The sequence below is a fragment of the Telopea speciosissima genome, chromosome 4 (assembly GCF_018873765.1).
Source record: "Telopea speciosissima isolate NSW1024214 ecotype Mountain lineage chromosome 4, Tspe_v1, whole genome shotgun sequence".
Taxonomy (NCBI): domain Eukaryota; kingdom Viridiplantae; phylum Streptophyta; class Magnoliopsida; order Proteales; family Proteaceae; genus Telopea; species Telopea speciosissima.
The window spans coordinates 65,174,912-65,187,187 of record NC_057919.1 but is presented as its reverse complement, the minus strand read 5'-3'; the positions used below and the strand labels follow the sequence as shown (position 1 = coordinate 65,187,187).

At 42.0% G+C, this 12,276-nt stretch overlaps 1 protein-coding gene across 2 annotated transcripts in view; it reads left to right on the top strand.

The window, feature by feature from the left end:
* Positions 1 to 12,276, top strand: part of LOC122658659 — a 218,728-nt gene that overhangs the window by 44,790 nt on the left and 161,662 nt on the right. For both annotated transcript variants that reach the window (XM_043853701.1, XM_043853700.1), the window contains exon 25: positions 29 to 97. In XM_043853701.1, the coding sequence (XP_043709636.1) occupies positions 29 to 97 (69 nt within the window). The remainder of the gene's footprint in view (positions 1 to 28; positions 98 to 12,276) is intronic.

Below are 12,276 nucleotides of genomic sequence, written 5' to 3'. Positions count from 1 at the left end.
CCTAATTATTGTTGTTTGTGCTTGGCAGACTGGAGGTAAAGATTCTGAGCAAGTCGAAGAAAAGCTAATTCTTGAGATAATCGCTGGTGGCGGAAAGGTTGTATTATCTTTTTTAACTGACTCCATTTGATTTTTTTATTATGGAACTTTTCATGTTGCAAACTGAACACTGAAAATTTTGGCTCATACATTAATTGGATGCTTAATGAGATTTTTTTAATAATTTATCCTTGAAAAATGCTCCTTCCTAGTCGAAAACCCTGCTTTCAGTGTTTTGCTTAATTATGCAGGATGAAACAAGATAGAATGTAGGAACGGACTCAACCCATTAATCATAAAGCTCCCCTTTTTTTTCTGGGTGAATGAAATATATTACCAAACCCCAGGAGGGGGCCGGAAAAGGAGAGAATATACAAGGGAAGAGAGGGGGGGGGGAGAAACAAGCCAACCCACGCAGAGGTGGAAGAAAGAAGAGAGGGCAAGTCAAGGCCCCAAAAGACAGCAATATGCCTATTCCTAGGGATGTCCCTGACAACACGAACATGAGCACGGCTGAGCTTGGAAGAGACTTCAAAGGAGATGGCTTTCCAAATCAGATCAAAAGATCGAGAGTTGGAAGTCCATCTCCTAAGATTACGTTCCATCCAAATGTGATGAATAGCAGCTCCAAAAACCAACTTTCCAATGGTGTCACAAATCGAGGACCCTGAGAAGGATTTAGCCACCCAAAGCCATTCTCTGTCGAAGTGAAGGGGTCTCCTGTTGCGGTGCCAGATGGAGGAGAGGGATGATGCTTTCCTCTTGTGGACTGTGGTTAAAGATTATCTTGACTGTTCATAATTGATGGCCTGCATTTGTTGTATGGGTTGGAGTTGTGAAGAATCAACAAACTATTTATCTCTTAGTTGTAATCATGTTTGTAGCTTGGAGGAGGTTTATTCACCAATTTGTTCAGTTGTGTGCTAAGTGAAGGAGCTTTTATCCTACTGTTGCGAACTTCAAGGAGCTCTTCTTCTATTGTTGCAGACTTCAACCTTTCAGTTTTGGAGGCAAACGGAGAATCTTTCTTTTCTTTTTCCCTTAACGTGCAAAGAAATGAAATATTATTTGAAAGGGAAGGGAAGGGAGGGAGGGAGGGAGAGGGGGGAAACAGACGTACAAGTGCATAAAATGAAAGCCTGCTGGAAACAAAGGGTCTACAGGACCGGCAGACCCCTTTGAAATTCAATACATGTAGGCAACAACAACAATTAATTGATGACTTCCACTTTCTACCTTCCCCATGATGTGGAAGTATGTCTTTCTTTAACGTAGTTAATTTACTTTTCTTACTAAATTATTTTTTAATTTTCTTAGTTATTGTGAATTTTATTTTTCATTGAGCTGAGATTGACTCTCTGTAGGAAACCCCAACCTTATATTAAATGTGGGAGTTACTATAAATAATAAATATGGTTTTCTCTATTCTTAGTAAGATTCTTTTTTTGGTCATTTTTGGAATTTGAGATTAGCTAAAGTTTTTGAGTCCTAGTTATTTTAGGATTTGATATGCTATTTTGTCTGGGAGTAAATTTGGCAAGTCCTAAATATATTAGGAGTGTAATTAGGACTGTAGTTTTGAGTCAATTTAGAAATTAGTTCCCCCCCCCCCTCTTTTTTTATTTTAAAAAAAAAAAGGGTTTTTGACAAATGCCCCCCTGAAAATGCCATTTGTCCAAATGCCCCTACAACTTTTCTAATTACAAACTCCCCCTACTTTCAAAGCATTGTTGCACTTTGGTCCCTGCCCTCAATTTGGGATGTTAGATGTTAGTTTTAAGGAATCTAATGACCAAAATGCCCTTCTGATGATAACCCACCAAAATTAAAGAATAAAATAACCAAAATGCCCTCATCTTCCCCAAATCGATTAGGGTTGAAACTGAAAATTTTTTCCCCAAATTGGTTTGGGTTTGAACCCATCTGGAAAGCAAGAGATCAGAATTGGTAATGATAAAGCATGGCTTATGGAGAATTTCTATCTTAAACAGAAGCATCTTAATTCTTACATTTTGAAATTGCTGTTGATGATTTCGCATCGAACCCAATAATCAAGGTAAGAATGGGAACGAAGATCCCAGCCCCACCAACACCTCCTACACTCCCAAATGCTGCTCCAAAGAATCCGATTAGTGAACCCACAACGATTTCTCATCCAAATTTCATATCCTGTCAATAAAATCAGCTTCTTACAAAGTTGGAACATGAAAAACAAGAATGCCAATTCTTCTTTATTTTTGTTTATCAATTAAATAACACATAAAGCATTTCAACGAACATTAAATGTCATAAGAACGGATTCCTAAAGAGAAATACCAGCGATTTAAGGACTTACAGGCCCGACATGTTGGTAATCTAATTCATTCGAATGCCACGACAATGGAAATACTGGAGATTTAAGGATCTCTTCATGTCCTCTGTAACTTGAACCCTGAAATTTCAGGCTCCGATCTGCTGAAACAAACACAGAAGCCATAAGAAAGTCCAAACCCATAAGCCATGATTTATCATTACCAATTCTGATCTCTTTCTTTCCAGATGGGTTCAAACCCTAATCAATTTGGGGAAAATTTTTTCAGTTTCAACCCTAATCGATTTGGGGAAGATGAGGGCATTTTGGTAATTTTATTCTTTAATTTGGTGGGTTATTATCAGAAAGGCATTTTGGTCATTAGATTCCTTAAAACTAACATCTAACGTCCCTAATTAACGGCAGGACCAAAGTGCTACAATATTTTGAAAGTAGGGGGGAGTTTGCAATTAGAAAAGTTGTAGGGGGGCATTTGGATAAATGGGCATTTTCAGGAGGGCATTTGTCAAAAACCCAAAAAAAATTGTATACATAATAGAAAAGTTTGTTGGATTAGGATTGTATTTAGATGGGCTAAGAGCCTTGGCTACGCCTATCTATACAATCATGTAATTGCCCTTCTTTTTCCCCCCAAAATTGTGTAAATGTTTGACAGTTTGGTCTGTGAAGGATTCTCACTAGGGTATGATGCTCAACTCTAGATGCTGTTAATTGTGAACAGTCTGTTCTTGCCTTATCTTTCTTACATTTTCAGCAACCTTTCTAAATAGTTGTCTTTATTGTTTCCATTTTGTTTTAATCAATTTTTCTGCTGGTTTATGCAGATTGATCAGGGTTTTAGTTATCTTGCAGCACTTTGAGAATTCATTATTTATTGCTGAATTCTTCCTTATCTTTTATACAATCTGCCACTTTTATATGTTCAGAATTTTACTTGGTTCAACTGTTTGGACATTAGACAACTAAACCCTAATTGTTTCTGCTGTTACTTGATAATGTGTTCTTTGAAGTTCCAGATATGTTTTCTGTGTGATTAGAACCCTTGCTCCTGTCCATGCTTCTAAGTTCTATCCCTTTAGTGGGGCCCATCATCTACAGTTCTGTCAGTTGACCTGCATCACCCCATGCTATTGCTTTCAAAAACTAGAATGCATAAATGCCAGTCCAGACCAAGCCAGTAAAGCCCACGTAATTTAAGAGGCCTTAATTTTTCTTGTGGACAAATTTCACAAAAACTAAGACTGCTATACACATTAAGCTGTAGCATCAAACCATAGTTGTCACGGCCTCAAGGGACCCAAGTCGGTGGCTAGGCGCCTAGGACCTAGGTGTGCATAACTATGTGACATAGTATGGTTTCAGCCATCCAAGATGAAGAGCCTGTTGGCGGATTCAATCGAGGGTCACACTCTGGTTGGTGGTTGAGGGTCGGTGTCAAATCACCACTGCAGCCATGGGTTCCTTCATGTTCAACAGTGAGCCGGTTCGCTTCTCCCCTTCTTTTGTTTCTTTAATTTATTTTATTAAAATATATTATCAAATGCATCGCTGTGTGTGCATTCAAGTCATATACACACACTAATTGAAAAGCAGAAAATGACATCAACTTGCCTGACATAAAAAATAAAAGAATAAAAGAATAAAAAATTGTATAAATGCAAAATGGCAGTCGCCTAGGTCACAAGCCTAGTATAGGCGGACAAGGCAACGCCTAGTTGATCAAGGCGGGCACCATTTTGCAAACAGAAAGGCATTTGCACACCTTGGCCATGCAAAAACACCTTGGCATTTGGTGACGCTTAGACAACTCTGATCACAACATCTTTACTACCAATGCTAGATGCAGTCTTGTAGACACATCTATCCCACTAGGGTTATCAGTTCATGTTTCCTGTCGTTTGTGGTTCCCCCTCCCTTGCATGTGTGACAGTTAAGTTCTTTCTATTTTGTCCAACATAAAATGAGGGGGACAAGTTGCCAAATTGTTTTCCTATTATCTTAAAAAACTCATGCCTTTCCACTGAATCATCAAGTCCCATAGCCACCAAACCAAAACCTAGAAACTTGAATGGAGCTGAGCAACTCTGACTGTATCAGAGGCTGTCTAAAACTGCAGTGAAGGGGCCATATGAGCCTCACAGTTCCTTTCCACTTTGAAGCTAATGCATTGATATCTTTAAATCAGGATTTTGGTGGGTCCATATGGAAAATGTCTTGCATATGGCCAGTGGACTTTGGTGGATTTTATTGGATTGGGGGGGGGGGTTATCACTTCTCAGTGGCTTCCTGTTACAGCTTTCCCACTAAAGAGGTAGATGAAGGGGAGGAAAGAAAATTAGTGGAAATCAGAAGGATTTGAAAGAAAAAAGTTTCCCTAGTTTACCCGTGTTTGCATGTGTGTTAAGCTGTACTAAAATTGGGAACAATTTGAAGGGTGCTGGGAAAGTCCCTTAAGGTTGGGGTCATCAAAGGTTTGGCAGGGGCCAACTGATCTTCTGATTCATTGCCGCTGATATTCTCTAATGGGAGGCTGAGGGTTTATGGTAGAAGCTGGCTGAGGTGGTGGCAGGAAGGGAGAGTGGGCGTAGTGGTTAGAGGAGAGGCTAGTGGAGTAGACAGTTGCATAGAGGATTGCTGGGGTGGGGGATAAAGTGACAAGTGGGAACGGTGATTGGTTTGGGAAAAGTGGATCATTGAGATGGGTCGGGTTAGTGGGTTATGACTTGATCCTCTGGTTCAGGGATGGGAGTGGCATCGATTAATGGCTTGATCCTGTGGTTCAGCTGGTTGCTGGACCATGGTCTTTGATAGATTTTGCAAATGGCTCAAGGAGTGGACTGAAGTAGTGGGTGAAGCCTGTCGCCCAGGGGTGCCTTGGGGCTGGGTTGAAAGCATTTGATCATTATTAGAAGGGCTCGAAACGGGCCAAAGGAGAGGGCCCAGAACAGTTCGTGATAAGCATGGGTGGAATGATTGTTTAAGTGGTGGGGGGGGGCTCCGCTAGAGATAAAGTAGGGGGTGAAGGGGAAAGGGTAGGGGAGGACGTGATGTTTTCGGTTTCCGTAAACGGAGAGAAGGGAGGGTTTGGCAGTAGAGGGGTGGAACGAAAAGAGTTGCAAGAGGAAGGCTGGATAGGCTGGGGATGCAACGTAGCAGGAAGGTCAGCAAAGGAGCGATGGACTTTAGGGACATCACTAGAAGGGGAGGGGATAACGGAGATAGGATGGCCAGAGGATAGAAAAGGTTTTGAGTCTTCGACGGTCTGGAGGATCGAGAATGAGTTGTGACCAGCAGTCAATGGTTGGAAATGGACACCGTTTCCGACTAGAAGTGGGAAGGAAGGACCTTTAGAGTGACCTTGGGTTAGTTGGAGGGAGAAGCATGGCGGCAGTCCTTTGTATGCAGGCGGGTTTTTTGACGCTCTCTGCTTGGAGACCAACAGTGGAGCGAAGCGAGAGCTTGAGAAGAAGGGAGAGGAGGGAGGGAAAGGGGGATTGGCCTTTGTTCAGCTGAGGGATAAGATTTGTGGGATAGGGTAGGGGAGCATGAATTGGTGGAGTGGCCAAAAAGCTGTAATGTGCTTTCGGCCAGTCATAGAAGACTTGCTGCGGAAAGGAAATGCCAACATCATCAGAAACCTTGATGGATGAGGGCCGAGGGTCCTAGACAGTGACCTCAACACAGATTCGAGCATAGGCAAGACGATCCATGGTTTTTCGTCCTTTGGTAAGAGAATATAGATTTTCCCAGGATATATCCAATGATGCTCAGACGATCTTCACACTAGTAAGGAGAGGAAGGTCAGGGAGGGAGATCCAAAAAGGGATGGAGCTCATGGCCACATGGTGGAGTTGCAGTTGGCGATCCTATTGCCGAGGGCTTCCGTCCAACGTACTATGGGCCAGCTTCTAGCACACGAAGTTTGTCTTCTTCCTCAGAAATCTGTAGATGATGAAGCCGTTGTCCATAAGGTAAGTATCCATGGATCCTCGAATCTTCAATTGTTTGGAAAGAGAGTGCTTTACAATGGTGAATGGTGGTCTACTGCCAATAAAATGGCCAACTAGAGAGTTATGCCATTTGATAGCTTCTTTATCTGGAAGCTTTGAAGGTCAGAGAGCCACCTTGGAATTGCCGTTGAGATTGGGGGAACAAACCTCAAGGGGAGGTCCTCTCCGGTTGGAAGGGTACCTTGACACTGACCGAAAAGGGAGCTCTATGCCATCCCCTTCTTGGGAGGCGGAGGGGTGGGAGAGGAGACAGGGTGTAACATTAAGTGATGGTAGTTTAGTCATTATAGGTTTATACTTAAGCTAAGGGCATATTAGAAAATTTATCTGTGTTTAGTAGGTGGTTTTAGTGGTAGTGGCATTACTATATTTTTCCCTTGCCATTCTTCTTATTAATAAGTAGTTACGATTTCTCCTCTATCTCTTTCGTATGTGACTTCTTCCTTTATTCTTCTTCTTCGTGCATGACCTTGTCATCAGGATTTAAAGTATCAGTGCATATCGTATCGTATCGGCCGATACGTCTAGGTATTGGTCGGTGTCGATACAATACATACCGATACGTATCTATTTTAAAAAAAAAAACAATGTATCGATCGATATATGTCAATACGATACGTTACAGTTGATATGTACTATTTTCATTTTTTTATTATTTGTTAAAATGTATCGGTACGTATTGATATGTATCATTCGATACATACCGATACGTACCGATACATATTGATACATATCGATACACATGCCTTTTGTCATATTTTACACCAAACACGACCAGAACCGCCAAAATTTTTTTTGTGGCCTATCGGCCCAACCTGTAACAAGCGAACAAAATCTCAACTTTTTCTCTCTTTGGGTCTCGCCACAAAATATGTTGGGTCGGGTCGGATCCATATCGCGCTGAATCCTTGGAATACAAGGCATATTCAACACTTGAAGAGGGAAAAGGTAGGTTTTTTTCAAAAAACTTGATCTTTTGTTTCAAATCTTGCATTTTAGTTCCTTCTTTTTGTTCCTATGATTCAAGGAGAATAGGTTCAACTTACTATTAGATGCATGCTTTGTATACATTTGCAAAGATTTGAACTCAAATCCACCATTTTTCACCCAAAACCGAAAATGGCTTCCTTTAGGGTCAGTATTGTGCTTATGTTCGGTCAGTACACAACATCATCCTAGTTGCTCCTATTCTTGAAGACCCTTATAGACATGAGTTTGATCCACCCCAACATTCTTCATGGCAATAGAGTGACTCTGCATGTAAGAAATCTCATCTTTTATAACAATTTAGAAGTGCCGCACTTGTCTGGTTATACATTATTCATAATTCTTAGTGTATATGCATGATATGTGACATATATTGCTTGTTTATATTGTTTTTTGTGTAAAAATGTTTTTCCATGTGTATTTTGATCATTTTCATGCGTTTTTGTATCAATCAATACGTATCTCTGATACAATATGATACGATACAATACGTCGCTTAAAATCACCCGATCGATACGATACCCGATACCGATACTTTAAACCTTGCTTGTCATCCTTCTTTTCTACAGTTACAAGTAAACTTATAAAAATAACAAGTCCACCCCCTTGTAATCTCAGGCTCACCGTTGCTTCTGACTTGTAATTGCATCATATACCGTGTATATTTACGGCATACCCTGTCACTCTGTGAGATGCTTTTACCCCCCATTTGCTGGTCAAAATGTTTGCGCATGTGTAGTGGAAGAAGTCCCAAGTTGAAAATAAACATTATTGACATGATTTAGAAGAATATGTTACATCTTACTGCTATTAAATACATTGCTAATGAGATTATTGCGTAAGAAAATGAATATATTGTTGCCTGCTCTCTCTCCCTATTTTTGTCTAATGTGCTTGGGGGAGGGTGAAACTGTCGACCATCTATTTGTTTATTGCTCCTTTGCCGAACAGGTCTGGTTCCATTGTAAACATGTTTCAAATGTCTTGTATTTTTCTTGAAGATGTGACGCATCTAGTTTGGTATTGACAGAAAGCTCCCTTTAGAAAGAAAGGGTAATTCTTATTGCATGGGTTTCTTTAGCAACATTTTGATGCCTGTGGGAGGAGTTCATTATTCAATGCAAGACTATTCAAGTTGAGGTTTCCAAAGTTGGCAAGGTCATTGAGGAAATCAAGATGAGAGTTGCTATTTGGGCTGCAGCAGAAAAGAGTTTTGAAAACATCCCTTCTGGTTGGTTATTTTAGAGATTGGAATCCTTTGATATTTTCGAAGGAGAAGGTATCAATTAGCAAAGCATACAGCCTCCTCCAAAGGACATGATTAATTGAATGCAGATGGATGCTCACTTGGAAACCAGAGTCCATCTGGTATTGGGGAATAATAATAATTAGAAGGTCAGAGAATGTAGCTGTCAGGGTATATTCAAGACCAATAGGGGAAGGAGACTCCATGAGAGCTGTGTTGGTAGCACTCGAAACTGGAAATGGTGCTTGGAATACTGGAAGCTCTAATATAGGGGATTCAGCCAATGTAATTAGGTGGATGAAGATCCATGAGTGTCAGCCATGGAGATATTCACCTTTGATCAGATCTATTGATTGATTGCTTCCCAGTTGTGTCTATCCTTTCAATGGAATCCAACAAGTCCTCGTGAGGTGGTGGATGGTTTAGTCAAACAAGGTGTTGTGTGGCTAGATTGTCTTTCGGGGATGCCTTGCCTTTGTGATGACTAAGGGTTTGAGGTTTAGGGTGTCTTGGCCTATATTGTTAGGATTCACTGTTTGTATCTCTTATAAATTGTCTTGTTGTTTTTGTATTTTTTTTTTTTGTTGGGTGAATAAAATAAGACAAGGCCAAAGAAGAAGAATACAGGCCCCCTCAAGCAGGGGGAAGGAGACAAAGAAACAATACAATGAAGCCTCAGCCCACAGATAGGGGCGACGAGGAATACAATGAAATGGAAAGGCCCCAGGAATCCGCAATTAGCCTATTCCGTGGAGAATCAATACACCACGAAGAAGCTAGAGGAAGCTGGCTTTTAACTTCAAAGGATATAGAGGCCAAAATCTGATATAGGGACCTGAAGTTGGGGATCCAATGCCTCAGATTATACTCCATCCAGATGTGATAAATTGCCGCACCAAGAACAAGCTTGCCCATAGTGTTGCAGCTCGAATTACCGCCAATAGACATGTCAATCCAATTCCATTCCCTAATGAGAGGCCAGATCCGTCTCCTCCTTGGCCAGCATTTGGTAAGAAGGTCTTTCCAAAGCGCTGAGGAAAAAACACAAACAAAAAAGAGATGATCCACATCTTCCGGAGTGTTCCAACAAAGGCAGCAATTGGGCAAAGCCAGAATCTGCCTCTGGAAAAGGAAGGACCGAGTAGGGAGGCAGCGGGAGAGAGCATGCCAGACCTTGAAGCTGTGCCGGGGAATGTAATTTGAAAACTAAGTACCTTGCACTACCTTGCACCTTGGGGTTGTATTATCATTATCTTGTACTCTTATCCTATCTTATCAATAAATTGTTAATCGTCCCAAAAAATTTACGATTGCATTGTTAGTAACATCATAATCCCCGCCAGGCTCTCAGCTCACCATTGCTCCCCCATTCTCGATCTCCTTCGCAAGAGGTTGCAGCTCTGGAAAGCCAGGCTTCTCTCATATGCAGGTCGGCTTGAGTTCATCAGATTAGTTCTCCAATCTTGTTACATTTACTAGAGTGGAGTTTTTGGCCTCCCCAAGGCCACCATCAAGGCAGCAAAGTCTATTATCATGTGTGCTTTCCTTTGGAAAGGGGTGGATTCAGCCAGATTTCTTCACCCCAAGAGTTGGTCTTCCCTTTGCCTCCCTAAATTTGAAGGAGGCCTTGGTCTTAGAAGGGTCAAAGACGTCAATATTGCTGGTTCTCTCAAGCTTATTTGGAAGCTCCTCACCAACAAAGGAAGTATTTGGTCTTCTTGGGTTTATGCTGGGCCTCTCCGTCGAGACTCCATTTGGTCCGTTAGCATCTCAGCCGATTCCTCCTGGTTTTGGCGTAGAATTTTGCAAGTGAGACACTTAGCCATTGAAGCTATCTCTTGCAGGATTGATGATGGCCTCTCCACCTCTCTTTGGCTAGACAAATGGCACTACTCCTGTGTTCTTTCTTTAGTTGTGAGTTCGCGTGATATCTACTCCTTGGGGCTAGACAGATCTTCCTTTGTAGCGTCCATCATCAGTAGAGGATCCTGGTCCCCCTCACTTCTCCCCGATTTTTTTTCCTGTCCTGTTCCCTAACAGTGGTCCAGTTCCTCTCATAAGGAGGTGGAAATGACGTTTTAACCTCCCTCGGGCAGTGTATTCGGGCAGGGGGTTAGGTCGTCATTTCCTGCCCCCTATGAGAGGAACTGGACCACTGTACCGGGCGAGGAATAAGAGACGATAATGATCCCTCCTCCCCCCCCCCCCCCCTTCGGATCTTTGGAGCTCCCTTCCCCCTCTCCCTTCGGGTTAACGAGGTAGAGGAGACACCGTTCTTTGGCTACCCTCCCCCTCCGACAGATTCAGCTCTCACTTTGCTTGGGATATGGTTAGACACAGAGGGACCCACTGTCCTTTGCACAAAGTCGTTTGGTTCAAAGGGCATATTCCTCGCCACAGCCTTACCTCTTGGCGCGCTCTCTCCAATTGCCTTCCTACTCAAGCCTTCCTTATCCATCGCCACATCCAGGTCACCCCCCGTTGCTGCCTCTGTTGGAAATTGGAATGAGCAAGAAGACTCAGATCACTTGTTTTTCTCTTGCCATTTTGCTTCTTCCATTTGGGCAAAAATCCTGTGCTCATGCTGGCCGGGTAGAAGAAGGCACCTCCCTCTCCACCGGGAATGGGTTTGGATTGATATGACTTTTGGTGGGAATTCGATTTGTGATTCTGTTGGCAAGCTTGCCTTTTGTGGCACTATCTCCCACATTTGGATGGAGCACAACCTCAAAAGATGGACTTCCAACTCTTGCTCCCTCGACAAGATTTGGAATGCCATCTCCTTTGATGTTTCATCTAAGATTAGTTCGCTTTCCCTCACTGATGTCAAGGATTCCCCAAGGAACAGGCTCATTGTTGTTTCCTGGGGCCTACCTCTCCATTTTGATGCCTAGTTAGCTTTAGGCTTTGGCTTGTTTGCCCTTGGGCTTTTATATTCCTCCTTTTTTCTTCATAATTATATTATTATTCATCCAAAAAAAAAAACTTCATTTAGTGATATACTGATTGTTAATTTGGAAGCTTTCTTGAAAAAATGTAGTGTTTCTGAATATTAGGTATTAAATTAAATTAAATGCAGCTTGACTTTATCTGGAATGCCCTCCCTCCTTTGAACAGAAGAAATTCAAATTCTGGAGACTTGGTTTCTTGGACTCTATCTGCCTCAGGTATTTTCAGCTCCAAATCGGCTTGGAATCTCATAAGGTCTAGAGGCCCCCCCCCACTGATTGGTTCAAGCTTGTTTGATTCAAATGCCATATTCCAAGGCACAGCTTCTGCGTTTGGCGTACACTTTCAAACTGCTTGCCTACTCAGTCTTTCCTCATTCATTGGCATTTAAGTGTCTCTCCTGCTTGCTGCCTTTGCTGGAATGGCTTAGAATCGACTGAGCATCTATTTTTTGACTGTTCTTTCTCGGCTTCAATTTGGAAAGGAATCCTCATCAAATGTTGGCCGAGAAGAAGAAAGATTCTTCCTCTCCAGAGGGAATGGAGGTGGATCTTGCATAATTTTGGAGGCAATTTGATCTGCGATACTATTGGTTTGTTGGCTTTTGGGGCATCCATCTCGCACATTTGGATGGAGCGGAATCTTAGGAGATGAACCTCCAGCTCTAGGTCCTTTAGGCTGATTTGGGATTCCATCATTTTTGATGTCAAATCCAAAATGCTATTCTCTCCCCC